The sequence below is a fragment of the Micrasema longulum genome, unplaced genomic scaffold (assembly GCF_059751315.1).
Source record: "Micrasema longulum isolate JH-2025_06_02 unplaced genomic scaffold, ASM5975131v1 h1tg001299l, whole genome shotgun sequence".
NCBI classification, from domain to species: domain Eukaryota; kingdom Metazoa; phylum Arthropoda; class Insecta; order Trichoptera; family Brachycentridae; genus Micrasema; species Micrasema longulum.
In genome coordinates this window covers 64469-89200 of record NW_028278486.1, presented here as the reverse complement: position 1 = coordinate 89200, position 24732 = coordinate 64469, and the positions used below count along the sequence as shown (strand labels likewise).

Genomic DNA, 24732 nt, shown 5'->3' with positions numbered 1-24732 from the left:
AAAAACAAATGTTTCACATTGTTTCTCTTGGACCTCGAGGAGTCAAAAATACTCTTCCAGGGTACTGGTTATATTTCACTCGGTACTGTATTTTTTAATTTTACCATACATTTGATTAAATAAAAAAAACAATTTTGTTACGCATGCAATATAACTACTAGACAGGTGAACAAATCTTGGAAATCTTTCCGTAACCTTATTATTTTCTTCTTTGCGTTGTTGCGATTGGCAGTCTTAATACCTACATCAAGCAGTTGGCCACCTCTGCTATTGGTTTTTTTTTATGTAAACGCCAAAATTTTCATCCAATATTCACGGGTGGCTCATGAAATGTATCTTAAAATTATGTGAAATGTGGTACATATATATATAGCTCAGTTTCTTCTATTTGCCTTATTACCCTACCCTGTACATTGTATATAAAATAAAACACACAGGTTTCATAGTTCTACTTAAATGTTTATTTCAAATCACTGCATAATGACTGTTTTGCCTTACAACAAACAAGTGATTAATAATGTACAAGTGGATTTTAAAAAAACCTGCACATTCTGATTTTATAAATGAAAAAAATGCAGTTACGCCTCGCATATTCTTTATTGATTGAATTTTTACTACATATACACATTTTTTTTATTTATCACATCTTTTACTATGTCTTTTTTTATGGTTTTTCTTTTTATGTATTTTACTATGTTCACTGTGTCCATTACCTTTATTTATTTTTCTATGCATTGATTACTGTTTCTTATATATATATTTTTGACTGGCTTAGAACGGGGTAAATAACCCTAGTTAGATAGTCAGAGCCACGTTGTATAATTTTATGTATATAATATGATAATGAATAACTAAACCGTATTATACAACAATCTGCCATCTCTGTTATGTAACTGGCCGTTCACACAAAGAGTAATATTTTTCTCTGTAAAGAATAGTTACATGCGCCATTCTGTGCAGAAGACATTTTGTGGAGTTTTTACAGGCTACCTATATCATAATTTACAGCGACTTTTATCAAATTATATTGTTGATTATAAATTATTGCAGAATTAAACAAATTATTAATTAAGTCACCATATTTATATTTTTTTATTTATTATTGAAATTGGATTTATTAATAATTATTCACAACTCATTTCTATTGTTCAGTTTATAAAGAATTTATGTGAATTTAGACTAATTTTATTTGTCTGAAAATATTTTTCACCACATAATATGACAAACTGAAGTATCTGTTTATTTTAGGTCATATGAATTTGTAATAAATAATACAATAGGTACTTTAAAAAACCTTGTTAGCCTGATAAGGTAAATTTAAAAGAATCTAAAAATTTACAGAAAATATCTCGACAAACTTTATTCTAAAAAAACTATAAATTATTGCATCGGCAGAAGAATCAATTCTTGAAATATTTGCAGATATAAAACATTTCTGTAAATTTTATATAGGTATGTATTATATTAGATGACATTTAAAATGTATAATTAATATAAAATCTTGATAACGTCTTACCTTATAACGAAAAAATGAAATAAAGTGTTGTAATATGTCTGCGCAAATTATAGATGCCAACTTTGTACATAAAAAAATCTCTACAAAATACCTATCTTCATCAGGTGAACTGAATCATTAAACTTAAATTATATGTAATAAGTAAATAAATTGTAAGAACTCAAGTTTATTTAATATCAAAATATTTGATTCTTCTTTTACGCAAATTATAGAATTGCATAGTATAATCAAATGACTAGTAAGTTCAGTGTGGTAAATTAATTTGTCAAAAAAAAAATTATTTTTTTTATAAATGTATAATGATTCTTTCAGCTTATTCAGCTGTTTGAAATAAATAAGAATTTTGATATGTTGTACCAGTGTTATAAATGATACATAATATGTATAATAATTATTGGTTTACAAAATATTGTAAATCCCACATCTTTTCCGTTCCTTCTGATATTTGGCCACCTGGCTAAAAGTGCTATCTGGCTTCAGGTTTGTCAATAAATTATAACTTAAAAATTGGTGAAACTTTATGCGATCCACATTTTTTTAAACTGATTTTTTTTCCATATAATCCAATGTGAGAATGTATGCATATTTATTACTATCTTTGTAGTGGTCAAAATGAATTAAAGTTTTAAGAAAGGATGCTAAAAGTAGAAACTATTAACAAACACGTATGCTGTGATTTTTCGGTAAAATGGAATATAAAAGAAATACTTCTTCTTTACCAGGGGTTTTTTTAATTTTAAATTTAATATGAACTATTATTTTGTATCTACATAGTATAATTATTAGGGTTATTGTGCATGATGCATTGGTTGATAAATACTTAGTCCGTAAGATTATATATAATACTAACATTTATCACTAATTAAGGGCCAGTTTTATTTGTTTAAAAATAAATGCAATATTTGTTGATTGTAAAACCATTAAATATATCATCTGTTAAGGGCATTACAAACCCATTATCTATTCCTTCTAAGGCTAACCCTTTAAAATATAACTGCGGTGCATTCACACGGAGCAGGTCCTTTTCATTAATCGCAACACAATTATTATTTAAGAAAGCATCGTTGACATTCTGAAGTACATTCCCAAATATAAATAAACAAATCATCAACTTGATAAAATGTCAAAATTAGTTTACCATATAAATCACACCATAGCCGCCATATTTGTCATTAAGTAGATACGTTTTATATTTATATCTCATCTGTAGAGCCTCACTATGGTACTGCACTTGGTCCGCCCGCTCTGCAACTACGCTCTTTGCAACACTTAAAAATGTTATCAATGCTTAGACCGGTACTCAACATTTTACATTTTTAGTAATAAAATTATTCTTATTTTAATAAAAATATGATGATTTTTCAAAACCATAAACACTGTATTTTAAAAACTGAGACAGATTTAGACAGTAAAAGAAAAAAAAATACCAACAAACTTTTGAACGACCATTAGTTTGTAAAATACTTTTTCTTTTTAAAGGTAAACCAAAGGCTCGGTTCCCTAATAGACTGGCATTAATGATAAATAATACAATGGATTAACTTAACCTAAACAATCTTAGAATCTATTTAATTGTACAATGGATATAGTCATGGCATGATCTAGGCAGACATAGAAAGTGTGTCATCTCAAGTCAGGAGTTAGAACACCTCTTGCTTCTTGAAGGCATGCCTTTGCTGTAGGAACACATTGACAAATTTGTTTATAGAACACCAGATTGTTATTATATTTTTTTTATATCTACAAATACTCCTTACCTAATTATTTGTAGAGCATGTTATGAACGTTTTATATGATAGTAAAACTGGCCTTTATTAAGTGAAATTACCAATCAGGAACATTACTATAATTAGTATATTCAAATCTAGTTGTTCATAGTGCCCGTCATTATTTTCCTGTGTAATTAATTTTTGAAATTCTATATTTATTTATTCAAAAACATTGTTTTGTTTAATATTACACTTAAATAGGTTGCCCAGTCTAGAATGATTTTTGGGACATGATACTCGTATATTTATTATATATCGTCGGTGATACTGCAATACAGTGTAACCCTCAGAGTAATAATGCGTAACCTAGAAAGGAGCCCAAACGTAGGAAAACCATTATATGACTATTGGGTATTAAGTTAGCTACAGTTCGCAGCAAAACAATGGGCCGTACTCAGGTCGAGAATTGCCAAATGGATATTAATTTGCATTGTAATTACTTTTAAATATGTACCTATGTATTTATCATTGCAGGGTTATTCCAATCTATTTTTCATTAATTTGCCTACATTTATTTTATAAATCTGAAAATACGTGTTTGTGTTTATTTTTTTATTTATTTATTCACAATATATTTGTTATAATTATTGATACATAAATCCCAACTCCATTGAACCAAAGTCCTGTGTTGAGTTTGTTTGTCCGTCACATCTTCGAAATGGTGAGTCGTAGCGGCCTGAAATATGGACACGTCATTTTAGATGCGATTTCAAGGTTAACGTTGCTATTTTCGAGTAAAATTTTAATCGACCTCTACTCGATAAAAACTCAAACTTTATATGGATGCCTAGTGCGGCCCTGACATATTGCCCATAATCAACTGTCATTATCAACAGTAAACATACTTTAATTCACAAATTTATCCCCTAAATTGAGAAAAAATAGTATCTGAAGTAAATATGTTGATATAAAGAAAGTTTTTAAGCAACATAATACACGTGTCGGGACAATAAATGCCAAAAATCAATGTAAATCATGGGGAAATATTCGGAATCAATTACCTGTGAAAACTGACTCCTTTAACACCTTTGACACTCCTACTGCTGCAACCAAACATAACGCAATTCATGATTTTTATTTATTATAACGTAAATATCCAAGTTATTTACAAACAAAGCAAAGCACAGCTACAAAAGCATCCGATCGAACCGTTATGCGCATGTCCTCAAATAAAACAAAACGGCCACTAATTGGTGGCTAGCCAACAAACCAACATCGCTTGAGTTCTATGAAACATAGTGTTAGGGCTTCTTTCTAGGTTATGCATTATTACTCTTGAGGTGTAACCTGTTCTTTTTATGAAAATGTATTACTGCAGTAAATTCGTTATAGGGATTAAGAGCCGTTACTTTTATATTATTGCTATTTTTACTCTAAATAATGATAGTTTTTCTGATACTCCAGTTATTTTCGGTTTATTAAAATCCTAAGTAATATACGTACATATTAACAGAACGGTTTTTAGGTTCACGTCAAAACAAAAATATAGTTATGCGGTATCACCGACGATATGTCAGTACACCGTGTTGACCCATTATTTACTGCAAGGGTATCATTTTATGTTTTTTGTATATTCTGTCTGTAATTATTGTGATAAATTTATTATTTTTATTTAAATTATGCTTAAACACCTATTTCATATAATATATAACATGTATTTTTATAAATTATTTAGATTAATCAAGGTGTTAATGATTATACCTATCGTATTACTATGCAATTTAATATTATGTATTTGTTAAAATGTTATTAAATTTTGATAAAACATCGCAGGAATTTTATTTAATGGTTTTCTTAATGTGCATTTTGTGAACGTTGTAAAATAATAAAAATATTCCTCATAACAATCTAATATTGGCACTATTTGGAAAACACTTTTTGATGTTATGTTGATTTTTTATTGCATTAAGGCAAGCCAGGTAAATAAATCATTTGAAATATTAATTATAACTAGCAGGCAACATTATTTTTAGTCTGCCAGCGCCACCTATGTTTTATTATATACTAATTATTTATTTGGGTTCGATCGGGTTGTGGTCCTGTGGCTAGTGTCTCGGACTCAGGGACCAAAGGTATGTGGTTCGAATCCCACTCTACCCCAACTTGATTCTCATTTTCTAATAGTGAGTTATTTACAACTCGTTGGAAATGGCCCTCAAAATGAAATATTTGGGTAAATAATAAGAACGCAAATATTCCTTTAAAAAAAAAAAATTTTTTTAATTTTAATTTTTTTTTTTTTATAGATGTTGAATCTTTTTTTTTTAGTTTGCCAGCGTCTATGTTTTATTTAGTTTCTTCTTTTTTTTTTAAACATAGGTGGTGCTAATGAGAGACGGTCTAAAATTAAAACTAAAATAATATATACAGAAGTTAAACCGCAAATCGAACTCACTCAGGTCAATTTCAAAACTGGACGTGCTATCCACTCGGCTACGACCGACTTCGAGAGTAGTGTCATAAATAGCTTTAATAGATTTACTGGATGGCGGCAAGACATATTTTTAAATGTCAATAATAAATTATTTGTCGCTTTCTAACTACTTATTAAAACATTTTTTTCAGTAAAATGATAATGCTTTCTTGATTAAGCACCCACAAATTTCACGATATTAATTTTAAGCCTTCTTTTTTATTTAAAGGACAGTATTTATTGTAAAAAAACATCAAATTGTTTATAGTATAACGACCATGCACTTTTGAAAAAACACTTATCTTCCAGGTAATTTATAATTTCACAAAAAAAAAACTTTCAGTAACTTATAAATGTTCAATTGAAGGTCTATAAATAAACTTTAAACATATTCTAAAATAAAAACTATTTATTAACAGCTGATCAACAGCTGTCAGTCAGCGACAAAAGTATCAAAAAGTAATGAAAAAAAATATGCACTTGTAAGGATTTGATTGCTATACACCCTATATATACAAAGTTTTTGGCGATCTCGTCGACTGGAAGCGTGGCGTCTTTTGAAATCCAGTTACTCCGTGGTCGGGTGAGGACGTGGATGGTCTGAGGTGGGGGTCTGCGGCTGTTTGCTCACGTTGAACGGACGTCCAGCGGGGCCCGTTCAGAGAGAGAGGACAGACGCAATCAATAATTTCTAGAGTAATAATATATAGATTTAAGATAGTGCAGTCTTGTTTATCCACATGCGTCAACTAGTGCGATGGTGTATACGGGGTCTTGTTTATTATAAGAATAAACTTAGGTTTACTTTCATTCGACTTTTCTTGGATTCTGAAATGTGTAAAGGGAAACGTGAAATTAAAACCAAAAAAAATTGAAAATGTTTTATTTTTAAGATTACACACAAACTATTCTACAAACATTTTAAATCATAGTTTTATCAATAAAGATGCCTAACACATATTATATTATTTTTCAAAATATACATATCAGGGTGTAGGAATGAAAGAAATACCTGAATGAATAAGGGATTATCCCTGATACACAAATGAAGAATAGATGGTAGGTAGCACAAGAGCATCGGTTTATATGCAGCGGAAACGAGAGCGAAATACGATTTTGATAGAGTTAATGTGAGATAGATGCATGTGATAAGAAAGAACTTACGAAACCAAAGTGATGAAATTTGCTAATAAGTCCGAACCCCATTTTTGAAATATTATAACTAAAATCAAACATTAGGTCTTAAAGATTTAATGGTTGATATATTTTTAAAAACATAATACATCTATTATACTATTCATCCAATGCACAAACATTTTGCCAATAAAATATAATACATAGCCTTATTTTTATGAAAAAAGAGTGTACTATAAACATTAATTTTCTCTTTGTCATATTTGGAGTCAAAAATATAAGGAGTATTAATAATTTTTGGTAATTCAGAAATTGGTAGGCAATAATAAAAAAAAGTTTACATTGTAAATGAATTAAACAAGATAATAACATGTTTTACAACAATATTTACAATAACCAAAGTAGAACAATGTTTTCCTAAAATAATTGCATATCTACTAAATCTAAATTTCAAAAACTTACAATAGTTTTGACAAACTTAAACATTAGCACAAATAGTTTATAAAATAGATTATAGTCCTTAAAATATAGCTTGATTAGAGTGACATTTGTCAGAAAAAAAATAGTTCATTTGATGTTGTTCATGAAAAAAGTATAAATGTCTTATTTTTTGGTGAATAATTGTGTTAAACACTCTATAATAGGCTTGTTTTTGCATTTTTTATATCAATTTTCGGAAACAGAGTTTCATGATTGCATGAAAAAACGGATAAAATCGATTTGATCTGTGATCAGTAATTTCCCATCACTAATGAAATTAGTTTGACAGCTGTCATTCTAATCAAGCTATATTTTAAGGACTATAGTCATGGAAAAGGTAGATAAGCCTAGGATTTACAGGGCCTATGTATGACCTGCTAACTAGCTTATCACATTTCATAATAAGCTGTATCTATGCAACCATATTACTTGTGATAAAACCATTTATATTTAGAAGTTAAGAAATTATGGTAATGTAAAAGCTTAGTTTTGGTCAAATTTAATAGCACAATGTCTTATTTTGATACATAACTCAATATAGGTGTCAAATTTGATGTTAACTTCATGTTAAATCCGGTCTGTTACACGTCACTTTTATCGTTAGTGTGATAGCGCTTCTCGTGGCGATTGAGGCTGTAAGGTTTTCTGAAGCGTAAACCACATATCTTACAATCGTAAGGCCGTTCTCCCGTATGTATTCTCTCGTGAGCTATTTTAGTGGCTTTTATCTTGAACCTGTTGGGACAATATTGGCACTTGTGTTTCCTCGCCACTTCATCGTGCACTAGATCCCGATGACGTTCGAGTTCCACCTCCGATGGAAAGCGCTTACTGCACTCGTCACATTGGAATTTTAAGGATTCCACTTGACAAATGGAGGAGTGTTTTTCCAGCAAAGACACGGAAGAGAATTTCTTGGAACATGTATTACATTTTGTTTTGTTTTTCAATGTAATATTTTCTTTTTGGCAATTTTTCTGGTGAAGTATGAGGCCTTGATGATGTTTATAAATCTTGCCACAGAGGTGGCATTGTTTCTGCAAAGTTGAATGGAAAGTTTTCCTATGCAGGTTATAGTTGTCAATACGCATGAGTTTTCCACAGTCTTGACAGAGTACATTTCTCTTTTTCACCATATTATGTTTTTTACTAACATGGCAGTAAAATTCTGTTGCAGATTTAAAAACCTCACCACATTTAGGACAAAGGGCAGAATAAGCTTTATTTTTATGTTTAAACTCATGCTTTCTTAATCTGGTTCTACCTATAGATATATTATTACATATTTTACACTTCAACGGCTCTTTCAAGAAATGCCATTGTTTGTGTTCAATGTTTTCTTCTGGAGTGTGAACAATTTGTGGACAATACCTACATTCGATAACCTTTCGTATTGTTAAGTTAGATGGGCTAAGACTCGATGTGCCATTTTCTGTGTTTAATGTTTTGTTTTGCAGTGTTAAAAATTTCTGAACAATATCACTAGTCAAAAACTTACTGTATTGTTGAGTTCTGTGGGTTTTGTTATCCTTGCATGTACATGAATATTTGCAATCACCTTTATATTCAATATTAATTTTTGGAATGTGCTCTTCATAGGTATGATCAGAGACAGACTTTAAAGTGGGCCCATAAAATCTACAGGAAGCGCATAAAAAACGAGGTTTTAAAAACAATTTATAATACTTGTGATATTTTCTCATGTGTCTTCTCCAAGACTTGTGGTTTTTATATTCAAATTTACAAATGAAACAAGATTTTTGCAAATGTAATGTTCGACGAGGTTTTGTAATAAACATTCTGTCAATTTTTTCTTCATACAATTTTAAAGCATTATTGCATACATCAGTAGTTTTGTTGCAGTTAATATTTTCTTCAAAATTTGTATTTGAAATTTGAGAAGTTGTTTCTTTTATAGAGGACTGTTTTATATTACAATTAGTGCAAATAATTATTTTATATTGCCGGTAGGTCATATCAATATATTTTAAGTTTTCTATAAATACCGCAGAGCATATTTCACACGTGAAATTGTGTTTGTTTTGTTGAAATTGCATGTCTTCTGAGCAGTGCTTCTTCAAAATATGAACTTTTAGAGCACTCTCCGTTGTAAATTGTTTCTCACAAAACAGACAATTAAACACAGTTATATTGCTGGTTCCCTCATGATAAGAACGTATTACAGAGTTAGATTTACCAATGTCACCAGTTGTGTCGTGATCAGCTTGAATAGGAGTTGTGGATGTAGAGGAATTCAATCCACATAGCATTTTATGATTCTTATAAAGCAAAAGGTTGTCATACAATTGAAGACACTTGTAACATTTCAAAATACATTTTTTATCAGCTGGTAACATAACCCATGTAGACTTAGTATGTTCAGTTTTATTTTCATTTATGGAAATAACATTCTTGTTTGATTCATCTACCGATCTCCAGAATCTGAAATGTTGAAGAAGGGATTGATAAAATTTAATAATAATTTTGATATAAAATATCAATCAAACTTTCTGGTTTAGATTTACTAAGTGGATCAAAAATTTTGGAATAATCCTAAGAGATTGCACTAATGTGAACCAAGCATAAAAAGCTTCATCCTATATTAGATGTCTGTCAAAATTTCAGCCATTTTTGTTAAAGCATTTACAAGTTACAGCAGTGAGAAGCAACAAACCTCTAAGTTTTTTTTTTAACAGAAAAATCTGAGTTTCACGTTATGAATAAATATTATTATTTACGCAAGAAAATGATAACTGAGACCAAAGCCAAGCTAGATAAGTATTAACCGGACTCTGCATTGTCGATGAAAAAGTGGTTTTCTGACTTTCGTTGTGGCCGTACCAAGCACCAACGACGCTGAACTATCTGGACGCCCAAGACCGTCAGTACACCAGAAAAAGTTTAAAAAATCTATGACATTATCTTGAATGACCCCAAAGTGAAATTGAAGGAGCTAGCGGTGTATTCAATATCATACATGACATTTAGGATACAGGCCGCGTTTGCCAACAGTGGACCAAAAACGAATTCGTGTTACAACTTCCCAGCAGTATTTGGCAATTTATACGCGAAATCCAGCGGTCATGCCGATTCATAACCGTGGATGACATATGGATACATTTCTGCATACCAGAGTCCATGCAACAGCCGGGTAAAAGTTCTCCGAAGCATTAAAAAATGCAAAAATGGACGGGAAAGGTTATGGCCTCCGTATTTTGGAATGCGAATGGAGTAATATTCATTGGCTATCTTGAAAAAGGTTAATCCATAACTGGCGCTACTATTCATCATTATTCTCTCTCATCACGAAAATGCACCTGCTCATTCATCGTTAGTTGCGCAAGCATAATTGTACAAAATCGGGTTTGAACAGGTTCCTCAGCCACACCGTATTCACCAGACCTGGCCCCCAGCAACTTCTACCTGTTTCCAAATCTTAAAAGATGGCTCATCGGTAAGCGATTTTACTCAAATGAGTAATTCATAGCTGAGACTTATGCCCGTATGCAGAGACAAACCTTAAGGTGAGGAAAGTACATTCTATTGTCTTCATCTTCGGGTTATTCTCTGCATTTGAAATTAGAATGTACTTTCCTTACCTTAAGTTTTGTCTCTGCATACGGGTATTAGGCTTATTTTGGAAAACTTCTGAAAGACTACTTTTTGGACAGGACAAAAAAGTTAGGAAATTGTTGGACTCGCTTTATCGGTTTAAAAGGAATATATTATGTTGAAAAATAAAATCGAATTTGGCCAAAATAATGTTTTCTTGTTTCACTTCCTCCGTTTCAAACATTTTTAGCATATTCAATACTGGTTATATTGATAAATCTAATTCTGCAACCCATTTAAATGCTTTAGATTTAGATCATACTTCAGACAGTAAAAATAATTTGAAACTTTAACATGTTGATTTGATAATAATGTGAAAAATTCGGACAAACTAGAAGCTGTAGAAATAAATAGAATCGTCTAAGTCAGGCAGTCCTAACCAACCAACAATTAGAATGAACATATTTTCCTTCACACTTTTAATTTAATCTTCAAATGTTACAAGTTTCCTTAATACAATACTTTTAGATTTTTATAACTTTGATAAACCTTTTATAAATGTAATAGAGTTAACACATAATTTTTGTTTTATGTTTAACCCACCACCCCTGCCGTCAAGGGTGCCATACGTAAAATGGTTGTTGGATGGCTTTGCTCTTATGTTAACACTTTAAAATCAGCAGTAATGAAACAGAATATAATGACTTTTTGTCAGAACGATACTTTTACCTTTTCAATTAGAAAAAATATTTTCTGGATAAATTTTGATATTAAATATAATGTTATTAAAAGTTTACATTAGTCCATAAGATGTTAAAAACTATTTATTTATTTTTGCACCACAATAGGCCAGGAGGCCCAATGTGTGAATTATTAATTTGCCCATTTTGTGTTGAATTACGTCACCTTTTTTGTCCTCACTGGGAATCGAACCCAGAACTTTTCGTGTGACAAAGGCCTTGAATAACTTAATAAAGCATAAATAAATAACTACTTAGAAAATAAGAGCATACATTTTGTTGTTAACAGCATAAATTTTAGGCTTTGATTACTTCTATTTCAAAAGAAAATGTAATGGGGACAAGTAAAAATCCATAGACAAAATGGTTTTTCTGCTTGGTTGAACATAACTGATTCAAAATAAAGATATATGGATGACACTCCCGATATATTATTTTAATCACCTAAATGGGGCATATCAAACAAACAAAAAGGTTGGGAAAATTTTCCACCACTTTTCTTCCTACTAGTGCGATTCTCAATTTCTTTTTCACCTACAAATTTCTGTTTCTTTGTGAAAAGTCTATCGCTTTCTCTTTTGTGTACAAATTCTGAGTCGTAAATGTGATGCCGTGAAGACCGTTGGGAAACTTTTCCACTACTGTGTTTCTTTCTACTAAAATGCATCTCTTCCACTTGTGCATTTTCCATATAAGGGACGTCAAACTGGGAAGTTTGTGGGTGAATTTCATCATCAGCCAGACCTTCTCTGCCGGGTATTTCTTGCACAGTAGCAGTTTTCTTCCTGTACACACGTTGCTCGCTCGGCAAGGGGACCCCGTGTCTTTTGTGTACAATTTCTGGGTCATGAACGTGCTGCTGTAAATATCGTTGGGAAACTTTTCCACCACTATGTTTCTTTCTACTAAAATGCATCTCTTCCACTTGTGCATTTTCCATATCATGGGCATCGAACTGGAAAGTTTGTGGAAGAATTTCATCATCAGCTAGCCCGTCTTTAGCAAACGTTGGTTGCACAGTAGCAGTTTTCTTCCTGTACGCACGTTGCTCCCTCGGCAAGGAGATCCCGTGTCTGGCCTGGTGGCGTCGGCAACCTCCCACCTGCCGGAAGCGCTGGCCGCACACTTGACAAGAGTATGGAAGCTCTCCCGTGTGGATGCGCAAATGAGCCTCCAGGGTATCTTTCCGTATGAATACCCTGGAACAATACTGACACTCGTATTTCTTTTCCACAATTCCGTGATGAATTCGTAAATGATTGGCAAGCTGTATTTGAGTTTTGAATAGCTCGGTACATTCGTAGCATGAAAAAGTAGGACATACTTTTGGGGGTGGTGGTTTTGTAGTAGTATTTTTCTTAGTGATTGTTCGCGGGGATTGTGGTTGTGTAGTAATTTCTTTCATGGTGATTGTTTGCGGGCGTAGTCCAGATGCGAATTCCGGATGGAATTTTTTAACATGTCTGTTTACTTCATAACGGAAAGGAAATTTTCTCAAACAATAATGACATGGCAAATAGAGGTGCTTTTCATGAACAATTCTACGATGCTCAAATTCACGCTTAGAATCACTAAATATTTTGTCACAATACGAGCACTGCTTCGGCTTGGCAGGGTTGCGAGAGGCAGGACGACACTGTTTAGTATTCATGTGGCTTCGATATTTTTTTCGAGTTAGTAATTTTCCACATGTCAGACAAAGCCTCATTTTTTCTTTGGACTGGTTGGCATGAGAATGTAAAAATCTATCAAATTGTCCACAGTGAGTACAAAGCAGTGGTTCTTTTAACTGACGTCTGTGAATATGTAGATGGCCTAGAAGCCTATCTCTTCCTATGACCACTTTATTGCATGTCTCACATGCCAATGGTTCTTTTAGTCGATGCCAGCTGGTATGATTTTTTTTTTCTTGAGCAGAAATGTTGGATAACAGAAATGGACAATAAAGGCAGAGTTTTCCAAGCTGAGGATGTACCTTTTTCATATGAAATGATTTTACATTTAAGGAAGGAAACAATACATCACAATGGTCACATTTCAGATATGGAACATGACTTTTGTAAATGTGATTACTCATTTCAATCGGTGAATTTATTTTTATAATACAAAATGCACAGACATATTTAGCATCATCAAATATTTTAACCAGACCATGCACTTTTTTCCTATGCAACTTTAGACAATAATAAGATTTAAAATCTTTTGGATCTTCACAAATACTACAAAGAGTTTTTGGGATGAAAGTTTTTCTCCATTCCAAATGAAATAATTCATCTATTTTGGCTTCATATTTTGTTAAAGCATTACAGTCTTCGGTAACATTCTTATCGATGAGATGAAAGTCAACCTTGTGTTTGTAAGTTTTGTTACCGAGTAGATTCACAGTATTTAATTCTACGGAGGAAATACCTGGTGTTGGACTCAGAAGGTTATCATCTATTACGATATTATCATTTGGCTGAGACAACATAGGTTTAATAACCATAACCGTCTCTGATTCGGAAAACTCTAATGTGACATTTAATGCGCAATTCTTTATTTGTTCACAAGCGTTACAGACAATATTTTTATATTTTGAGTAACATTCGCTGACATTAGTCACGGAATCGTAAAACACCTCAAGGCACAATTCACACCTAAAGTCATGTTTACTGTGTACAAATAGATCACTATCCAGAAAATGTTTACTCAAGAAGTGAATCTTCAGTGAAGCCTGACTGACAAATTGTTTCTTGCAATGCCAACAGTAGAACTCGAGGCAAGACATGTAGTGTGTCAGAAGCGAGTCTTTAGAAGAGAATTCATCTTTACATTTACGGCACTTGTGTTTTTTATCCTTGCAATGCCGGAAATGACTCACAAACAAAACAGAGTGACAAAATATTTTGTTGCATCTGTAACAAGTGTGAAAACTTCTCTTGTTTTCGAGGGAGAGTAGTTTTGAAGACATAAATGAAGAAACTTTTAAATCCAATCCGTCTCCGTCTACTAAAGTTAATTTTTTATTTTTATCTTCGAGTGCCTTTACCGATCCTTGGAATCTGAAATACCCAAAAAATAGTTTATGAAGCAAAAAAACAATGATAGAGAGACGCATAAATGTGATTCTAATAATAGAGAATCCAATCCGCTAACTATACAATTGGAGGTGGGTTCGAGAGAGTTATGATTCTCCATCAACATTTATTTTGTTAGAGTGAGTGATGGTAATTATCATCTATGCGTACGGTATCCAATGGACCTATACAAGGGCATGCAACAATGCTTTTGAAACTAGCATATTTAAAATTATAAATTATTATATATTATAAATTTGCAGGTCTGTCTTTTAACCTTGTCTTTAATATTTAATTTAATCATTGCTGACTTTTTTTCTGACTTTGTTTCTATAAAATAAATAAAACTAAAATATAGTTTAAGGTAAAACACCTAAGAGCTGGTGACACCGACAATTCTCGTCTACCTATAGGGTAGATAAATTAACAAAATACGTATGCAATAAAAATATAAATTTGGCGGTTTTGTTTTTTTGGGGCACTTTAATTTAGCTATACAATTTTTTATATGTATTTAGTTTGCAGCTTTATCGGTGCTTGAGTTAGTGTTGCTTAAACTTAGGATTTTTTTTCATCTAACTACATACTCGGATTAAATTGGTGTCAGATGTTGAGAATGGAGGAATGTGTTTGCGCATGTGTTGAAAGGTACCCATATTTTTTTTTGCCGTTTTGGACGCGTAGTTTTTTTTTGACAGTCGTTAGAGTTTCTATAAGTGTTTTCGTGAAAATTGAAAAAATTAAGTATCGAGCTGTTATTAAATATTTATTTTTGAAAGGCAATAAGCCTACACAAATTAAAGACGATTTGGACACTGTGTACGGGGACTTTGATCCATCATATACCACAGTAAAATTTTGGGCAGCTGAATTTAAACGAGAACATACCAGCTTGGATGACAATGAACGTTTGGGACGGCCAAAATCTGCAACCACTGAAAATAACATCGCCCAAGATCACCAAATGGTGCTGCACAACCATCGGATTAAGATTAGAGAGATAGCAGAGTCTATTAACATGTAGCCATGAGAAAGCAGACCGCGCGCCGGGAGCCGCGTTTGCTCACTGCGGAAAAAACGTCTGGATTTGTGGCAAAACAATTCATGGCTTTGGCACTATGATAATGCACCTGCTAACACTTCATTGCTAGTTTCTGAATTTTTGACCAAAAACAAAACTGTAACGATGTCCCAGCCTCCATATTCGCCAGACATGGCTCAGTGTGACTTTTTCCTATTAAAGGCCCGTCATTTTACAAGTATAAATGACATTAAAAGCGCATCGCTGATAGAGCTACAGGCTATCCCAAAGATTGAGTTTAAGAAGTGTTGGGAGGATTTGAAGAAGCGCTGGCACAAGTGCATAATATCTAATGGGGACTATTTTGAAGGCGACAACATTAATGTAGAATAATAAATAAACATATTTTTTCAAAAAATTAAAATTCCCGTTATTTTCTGAACACACCTCGTATTTATATATGCATGTTTTTTATTCTTATTTATTTTAACTCTTCCCTTTTAATTACTTTTACTGGTTTTTTTTCTTCATTTTAAATACTATTTCCATTTATGTAAATGCTCACTAAAAGCTTTTGAAATAACTTTTTTACTTAGATTTTAATTTTTAAAGAACTTTCATTTATGTTTTTTTTTCCCTTCTTTGTTGTACTTGAAAAAATAAAAATATTTAATTGATAACATTAAATATAATGATAATATAATATGGAAACTTCACTGGTCCATTAGAGTTGAGTCTAACATTGTATATTATAAAACTATGTAATTGCACTGTACGTTTCCCGAATAAAAGAAAAAAATAAACAACTGAATTATGTTCAGCACACTTTGAGATTAAGTATAAAAAAGGTGCAAAATTTAAGGTTTTGGAGCAGAAATTGACCGTAATTTGAATAAATAATTAAAATATATTCAAAATTATATAAACTCTTATAAATAAACAACCACGACAGTGTAAGTCACTCTCCAAGCACATGAGTAAGTCTTTTTTTTGGAGAGTTACAGGTGATAACATTTACTAGATGTATAAAAGTAGATCTGTATAGAATTTTTAAAAAACATGTACCTTTTATGAAATTTATGAATAAAATAATAAAAATATAGACCCCCCTAATAAAATCCTTAATATTTTAATTTACTATTAATAAGAAGTGACGAGTGATTGCATACATATTACAAATGAAATTCAAACCTAATGCGTTTATTAACAAATATCTAACAAGATTACTTGTCCAAATCAGGCATATCCCAATGGAATTTTTTTCTAGCACTTTTTTTCCTACTTATACAATTTTCTCTCCCCCTTTCCGGTACAGCTTCCTGTTTTATCCGAATCGAATGTGTATCGCTACCCATTTTGTGCGCACTTTCCAGGCCACGAACATGATGTTGGAAAACCCGCTGGGAAACTTTCCCACCACGGTGTCTCCTTTTACTAAAATGTATTTCTTTTGATTGTGCATTTTCCATAATAGGAACATCAAACTGGAAAGTCTGTGCGTGAATTTCATCATCAGCCGGTCCTTCTCTGCCGGGTATTTCTTCCACAGTAACAGGTTTCTTCCTGTACACACGTTGCTCCCTCGGCAAGGGGACACCGTGTCTGGCCTGGTGGCGCCGACAATCTCCCACCTGCCGGAAGCGCTGACCGCACACTCGGCACGAGTATGGACGCTCTCCGGTGTGGATTCGCAAATGAGCCTCCAGTGCATCTTTCCGTATGAATGCCTTGGAGCAATACTGACATTCATATTTCCTTTCCACAATTCCGTGATGGATTCGTAAATGATTGGCAAGCTGTATTTGAGTTTTGAATAGTTCGGTACATTGGTGGCACGAAAAAGTAGAACATATTATTGGGGGTAGCGGTTGCGCAGTGATTGTTTGCGGGGGTAGTTCAGATGCGAATTCTGGATGGAACTTTCTAATATGTCGGTTTACTCCAGAAGGGAAAGGAAATCTTCGCAAACAATAACTACACGGCAAGTAGAGGTGTTTTTCGTGAACAGTTCTACGATGCTGAAATTCAGCCTTCCCATTTTGAAATATTTTGTCACAGTATGAGCACTGTCTCGGTTTTTGATGGCGGTAGGGAGGACAGCATTGTTTATTTTTCAAGTGACGGTAATAAGCCTTTTTTTGCATCAATTTGCCACAAGTCAGACAAAGTCTCGTGCCTTCTTTGTGTGTGCTGAGATGAGAATGCAATTGTTTAACAAATTTTCCACAGAGAGTACAAAGCTGCGGTTCTTCCATTTGACGTCTGTGATGCACTTCATGAGTTTTCAACCTTCCTCTTCCGATAATAACTTTATTGCATTTCTCACATGACAATTGCTCTTTCAGTCGATGCCAGCCCATGTGCTCATTTTTTTCTTGAGTAGAAATGTTGGAAAACACAAACGGACAGTAATAGCAGAGATTTCCAAATTGAGGATGTACCTTTTTCACATGAGCTGTTTTTCTACTTACAGAAGACAACAATATATCACAATGTTCACATTTGAGATATGGAATATGATTTTTGTAAAAGTGATTACCCATTTCAATTAGTGAATTCCTTTTTACAATACAATATGCACATGCTTTAACCTCAGGATAGTATAATATTGCAGAAATACTATGTATATTATTAAGATGAAATTTAAGAGCATTAGTGACTATATAATCTTTTAGCTCTTCGCATATACAACAAACTGTTTTTTTGGCATAGAATTTCTTCTCCTGTAAATGAAATAATTCATCTATTTTAGCTTCATATTTTGTTAAACCATTACGGTCTTCAGTAGCATTCTTATTGATGAGATCGAAATCCAACTTGGGTTTATTAGTTTTTTCAGTGGATACATGTTTAGTATCTAATTCTATCGGGGAATCATCTGGAGTCGGGCTCGGAGGTTTATCATCCATATTTGGCTGAGACAATATAGGTTCTATAACCATAACCGGCTGTGATTTAGAACCTTCTATGGTGACACGTAATACGCAATTATTCTTTTTTTGTTTACAAGCATTGCAGATAATATTTTTGTATTTTGAGTAAACTTCGCTGATGTTAGCCACAGAATCAAAAAACACCTCTAGGCATAATTCACACTTAAAGTCATGTTTATTATGTACAAATATATCATTATCCAGAAAATGTTTACTCAAGAAGTGAATCTTCAGTGAAGCCTGACTGACAAATTGTTTCTTGCAATGCCAACAGTAGAACTCGAGGCAAGACATGTAGTGTGTCAGAAGCGAGTCTTTAGAAGAGAATTCATCTTTACATTTACGGCACTTGTGTTTTTTATCCTTGCAATGCCGGAAATGACTCACAAACAAAACAGAGTGACAAAATATTTTGTTGCATCTGTAACAAGTGTGAAAACTTCTCTTGTTTTCGAGGGAGAGTAGTTTTGAAGACATAAATGAAGAAACTTTTAAATCCAATCCGTCTCCGTCTACTAAAGTTAATTTTTTATTTTTATCTTCGAGTGCTTTTACCGATCCTTGGAATCTGAAATATCCAAAAAATAGTTTATGAAGCAAAAAAACAATGATAGAGAGACGCATAAATGTGATTCTAATAATAGAGAATCCAATCCGCTAACTATACAATTGGAGGTGGGTTCGAGAGAGTTATGATTCTCCATCAACATTTATTTTGTTAGAGTGAGTGATGGTAATTATCATCTATGCGTACGGTATCCAATGGACCTATACAAGGGCATGCAACAATGCTTTTGAAACTAGCATATTTAAAATTATAAATTATTATATATTATAAATTTGCAGGTCTGTCTTTTAACCTTGTCTTTAATATTTAATTTAATCATTGCTGACTGTATGTTTCTATAAAATAAATAAAACTAAAATATGATTTAAGGTAAAACACCTAAGAGCTGGTGACACCGACAATTCTCGTCTACCTATAGGGTAGATAAATTAACAAAATACACATGCAATAAAAATACAAATTTGCCGTTTTTTTTCTGACATATGTTTTTTTAGGGACACTTTAATTTAGCTTAACAGAACTTTTGCGTGTTTTGTTTTTATTTAGTTTGCAGCTTTATCGGCGCCACTTTTATTGAATTATTTATCATGGAAATCATACATTCTTTTTAATAAACACAAGGTATAAGTAAACAAGTTAAAGAAGTTAGACCGATTCAGATTTCACATTCGCAACACAATTTAGCAACGAACAACTCAGTCCTTACCAAAAATCAATAGAAGGAAAACTTCCGATACTTTTATGGTTGAGAAAGATACAGGGCTAAAGAGAATTTCAACTTGTGAGGAAAAAATTCAACTAATATTTAAAAAATATATATGTACTTAAGAAGGCCGAAAAAAATTTATAAAACATTTTCAACCACTAGTTTATAATTTTGCTGAAGCAAAGAAGAAAACTGTGCATTCTAATTAGTCCAATTGGACTGTGACTAAAATGTCCGCTCAACAGAGGCTTTGCAAATTGCGAAAGAGAATTCCCTCACTGTCCCTTCAAAAAACAGAAGCAAGGAGCATTGTCAGAGAAACGAGTCTTAATCAATCAAATGTAAGGATTATTTTTTAATTTGACAGCTGTTTGTACCACTACAAGTAGTCCCCGAAAAACACTTATAATCTGAAAACACAACTGTTCATAAATCGGAAAAGATTCTTGCTCCAAATCCAACATGTCAGTTGGGTAAAATGGCATCTGGTGAAAGAAGACCCAAACATCACAATGATTGTGTGTAAATGGCATTGGAAACAGCATTTCATCGATGTTAATATTTCCTAGTGCAATCGGAGGTACCAATCCTTCAGGTTGGACGACAGAGCCATTATTCCAAAAATATTCAGCCCACATTGTCAAGCATGCAAAACCGTCTATTGAGCATCCGGTTTTGCTGATCATTGACAATCATGAATCTCACATCTCAACCTCTATCATTGTTCGGTTTTGCTGATTTTGCTCATCATTGATAACCATGAATCTCACATCTCAACCTCTATCATTGTTCGGTTTTGCTGATTTTGCTGATCATTAATAACCATGAATCTCACATCTCAACCTCTATCATTGTTCGGTTTTGCTGATTTTGCTGATCATTGATAACCATGAATCTCACATCTCAACTGTAAGCTGTTTTTTTTTTTAAGCCAATCAACAGGCTTTGAAAGCCCTAACAGATTGGCACTATTGAGTATATATTATATAATAAAACTTAATCTAAACAATCTTAAAATCTATTTAAATTTACAAAGGTATAATTATGGCATAAGCTAGGCGGACATGGTAAGTGTGTCATCGCTTGCTTCTTGAATGCTTGCCATTGCTGTGGGGATCCTTGGCAGAGGGGAAAAGAATCCGATGTTGGTTTTATGATTTCCCACAGCAAAGACAGCATTGGTAAGTTAAGGTTAATCTAAGCAAGAATATCATGGGCATCTACGAGGGCGGATTGAAAATGAAGCTACCTAAGTAGGAAAAAAACATTTTTTTCTTTCAAAAACCATTTATTTCTCAACATAGTCTCCTTTTACTTCGACACACTTAGTAAGATGATATTCCAACTTTCAACTTGTCAACTGGGGATATGATTTTAAATGTATTCAGTATTTAAATAATATTTTTACGATTGCGAGCATTTTACTATAAAAATCTGAAACAAATGTTTTCATTCATAATTTCCAATTTAAAGTTTGATAGAAATAAAACGGTTGATGATGTCACGTGTGACTTGTGGATCCTACGTTCACTCAAATCCTATACTGAGATTGTCCGACGCCGGCGGCTTGTGGCTTTTTATAGTTAAATTTCATCTTTTCCTTTGCTTTTTTTTGTTTTCATTTATAAACATCCATAGCATTATGACTGACATTGGTTTTTTACAAAGAAAATCCGATAACTTGCCCAAAATAGATATAATCATGATGGGTATTTTTTTCTCATCCAATACAAACTTTTTAAGTTCCGAGTATAGAAATGTAAAGGCCACAAGGTAAGGGAAATATATAATGTTTGCTTCCAGAATGTATTCATTTAAATGGTTGTATTATTTGCATGTACTAGAAATATATTGTTTCGTGTACATTTAATGCAAAAGAGAAGTAACGCGACTTTTACACAACATAACCCATAAAATACCATTGCTTGTAAACATCTCTGTTGCTCGAGTGCGTGTTAATGCCTTTTTTTATTAAATGTGATTTACTTATTAATATATCAGCTAGGGAAAATTACGGAGACAATGCCATAGGTTACATTTAAGTAAAACGGACGGGTTATATTTGAATGGTAAAAGGTCGAGTCACCCCAGAACAACATAAAGTTAGAACCAAAGCGTACTCGGTTGATTTGCGATGAAGTCTAGGAAATAATAGATTCCTGCAAGTGTGAAGACTGTCCAGCATCTCAAGGTCAGTTGCCATTTTGTAAATGCAATAAATTTCACAAATAAATAAGGTAGGTTTTCATACAGCAATTTTATTTTTTATTTATTTAGAAAACCAACAGTTTTACAAATTAAACTTAGTAACATAAGTACAGAAATATAATACAAATATAAACAATAACGTTAAAAGATTAAAACTATTTTAGTATTGTAGTACCTGTCAAGCTTTATAAGTGGTAATTCCAGTACCTACTGATAATAAATTTTTATAATCTACATCATTAAATGTAGTATTTTGTACTGAACAAGACCTACGGAAAAAGTATAGTGGTTTGTTTTTTTTTAACATCTCGTTTCATAACGTTCAAATGCGTTCAACCATTTTTCCCATATTTTTTCATTAGGTACTAGGAATGGCCAAAAAAGCTTTATTTGGTGTCTTCACCGTAGTGTTTGTGCACATCGGAACTTAACAGTACTTGTATCTTATAACTAAAGACATTTTATGCGCGTTAATTAGTTAAAACAGTGTAAAATAACCGATTAGAACAAAAACAACACGTAGGCTATACAAATTGGTATGAATTTGTTTGAATGGTCAGTCGGATTCGTAACGCGTGACGTCACAAGCCCATTCGGCATCCAAATGGTCGTTTTGGCGCCAATTCAAAGTATACGTTTTAAAACCGCTCTGAAAAATTAACGCATGGACATAAAAAAAAAAACTGTACGGTTACCATCGTAATTTTTTTCTCTATTTTTTTTCAAATAAAAAAAAAAGTGATAATACCCTATTGCTGTAAAACTCTTATATTGAGTATGCCCAAAGAGATGAAAATGTCAATAAATAATAAATGGATGCATACAAGTACTGTTGAGATGTTGAGAACACACACTGATTTGTGCCTTTTTTTCTATCAATAAATTCTTAAAAACAGAAAATTCGTGTTTTAGTCTAATAATATGAACACGTTTGTACATAATCAGTTCTATAATTTAACATAAAAAAAAACATGTTTCAATAATTTTTATTTAAGTAGATAAAGCCGGATAACATGCATTTGATTTATTAATCTAGGGCAGTAGTGTCCGACCGGTAGTTTGCGGGCGCCTGGTAGCTCGCGACCTATATTTTAGGCGCCCGCAAACAAAAAGATGGACAGAAGAATACTTAATATCGAATCGCAAAGTTTATGTTGTAATTTTTGACATGTGAAAATACATGCCTTTATTAATTTATGGCTAAAGAGTGTAAGTATAGCCATGTAAATTTTCAGGTTAGAACATTTTTATCTATAGTATCACAAACACGAACATGGCAATAATGCGTGCGTCGATCGTTTATCCTAAGTGTTTGTATTGCAAGTTGTGTAATTAGTAATTTTTTACGTTGATCGTTTTGTCTGCTAACATGGGCGATGTATCAGGGCCGTCAAAGAAGAAGAAAACCTATCATATCAATAGCAAATGGGAGGATGAATTTATATTTACGAGTGTAAATGACAAAGCTGTTTGCCTACTGAGAAAAAGCTTCTATTTTACCTAACTGTATAAATTTATTTTATTTATAATATCGACACATCCTACATACAACTGTGTAACTGCCTCATCTACAGTTATATGACTGTTGCATTTTTGAAATCTACACCTTTGAAACTTTAATACCAAATATTAAAAAAATATAAAAAAATCATTGGAACATTTTTTTTTTTGAACGTATAAATGTTTAAATGCATATATCTAAAACAAAATCCGAGGAATAATTAAGTACGTGCCAGCGACAGACTATTACGCGGGGGTAATCCTGCGCAACGAGGGCGACGGAGATCTGCCCGTCGCTCAGTTCTACCTCGGACAGCTAAAGAATGCGAACAGGCTCTGTCAAAAAATTTAAAAAAAATAAAAACACAGGTATACTAATAAAAATAATGAAAATGATCTAATATTAATGTTCTGACAGCGATACATAAGACCATATTTAATTAGGATTTTTTTTTTTTTGGTTTGGCTGTGTACGTGAACATTTTAGGGGAAGATATCAAATGAAGTACAGAGTAAAACTAAGTAACTGGTCAGATACTCGTGAAACATTTCAATGATCCCCATTGAATGAGCCTGTATCAGGGATATGTATACAGTATTGATGACAGGTTACGTAGCAAAGTATAAGTGTGTATGTGTGATAAAACAAAAACTAGTGATCTCAGAAAGAACATTTAATTTTTATCTTATTAAATAACTCAATTAAGAGCGTTATGCCAACTTTCACAGCTTTACTACGTAAGAACAGCGAAATATCACGAGTTGATTTTTTTAAAGTCTTTAAAACGGTCTCCTGTAAAATGTACTTTTTTCAGTTACACAGTTGCACGTAGGATGTGTCGATATTAAGTATATTCATAAATATCAGTAGTTAGTAGGAAGAGTAAAACGAGCCTTGAGCAGTTAAGATTGAAGTTAAACTAGGCGGTGCCCGTGAAAATGGCAATGGTTTCAAAGTAGCTCTTGGTGCAAATTCGGTTGGACACCACTGATCTAGGGCATGCCAATAATAGGGAATATCACATACTACGAATACCGAGAAAAATAAATGAAATGGATATAGTAATAATTAATTACTTTTTAAAAATCAATATGAATATCGTAGAGAAATGTTTTCATTTTTAAATGTAAAAAAG

At 32.6% G+C, this 24732-nt stretch overlaps 2 protein-coding genes across 3 annotated transcripts in view; both read right to left on the bottom strand.

The window, feature by feature from the left end:
* Positions 1 to 9695: 9695 nt before the first annotated feature.
* Positions 9696 to 14836, bottom strand: LOC148276003 (uncharacterized). Its single transcript, XM_088234922.1, has 2 exons — positions 12049 to 14836; positions 9696 to 9754 (listed from the first exon to the last, which is right to left on the bottom strand). The coding sequence occupies exons 1-2, from the start codon at positions 14699 to 14701 to the stop codon at positions 9738 to 9740; spliced, it is 2670 nt and encodes an 889-aa protein (XP_088091048.1). The 5' UTR covers positions 14702 to 14836; the 3' UTR covers positions 9696 to 9737.
* A 1962-nt stretch (positions 14837 to 16798) lies between these two features.
* The window catches only part of LOC148276002 (uncharacterized), a 36518-nt gene continuing 28584 nt past the window's right edge, over positions 16799 to 24732 (bottom strand). Inside the window, exon 7 of one of the 2 annotated variants that reach the window (XM_088234914.1) lies at positions 16799 to 19182. In XM_088234914.1, the coding sequence (XP_088091040.1) occupies positions 16905 to 19182 (2278 nt within the window). In that variant the 3' untranslated portion in view covers positions 16799 to 16904. The remainder of the gene's footprint in view (positions 19183 to 24732) is intronic. The other variant, XM_088234915.1, reaches the window with a different exon arrangement.

Bases quoted from the DNA above. Each gene is read 5' to 3' on its own strand.
- LOC148276003 (XM_088234922.1), bottom strand. From the start codon at position 14,701: ATGCGTCTCTCTATCATTGTTTTTTTGCTTCATAAACTATTTTTTGGG.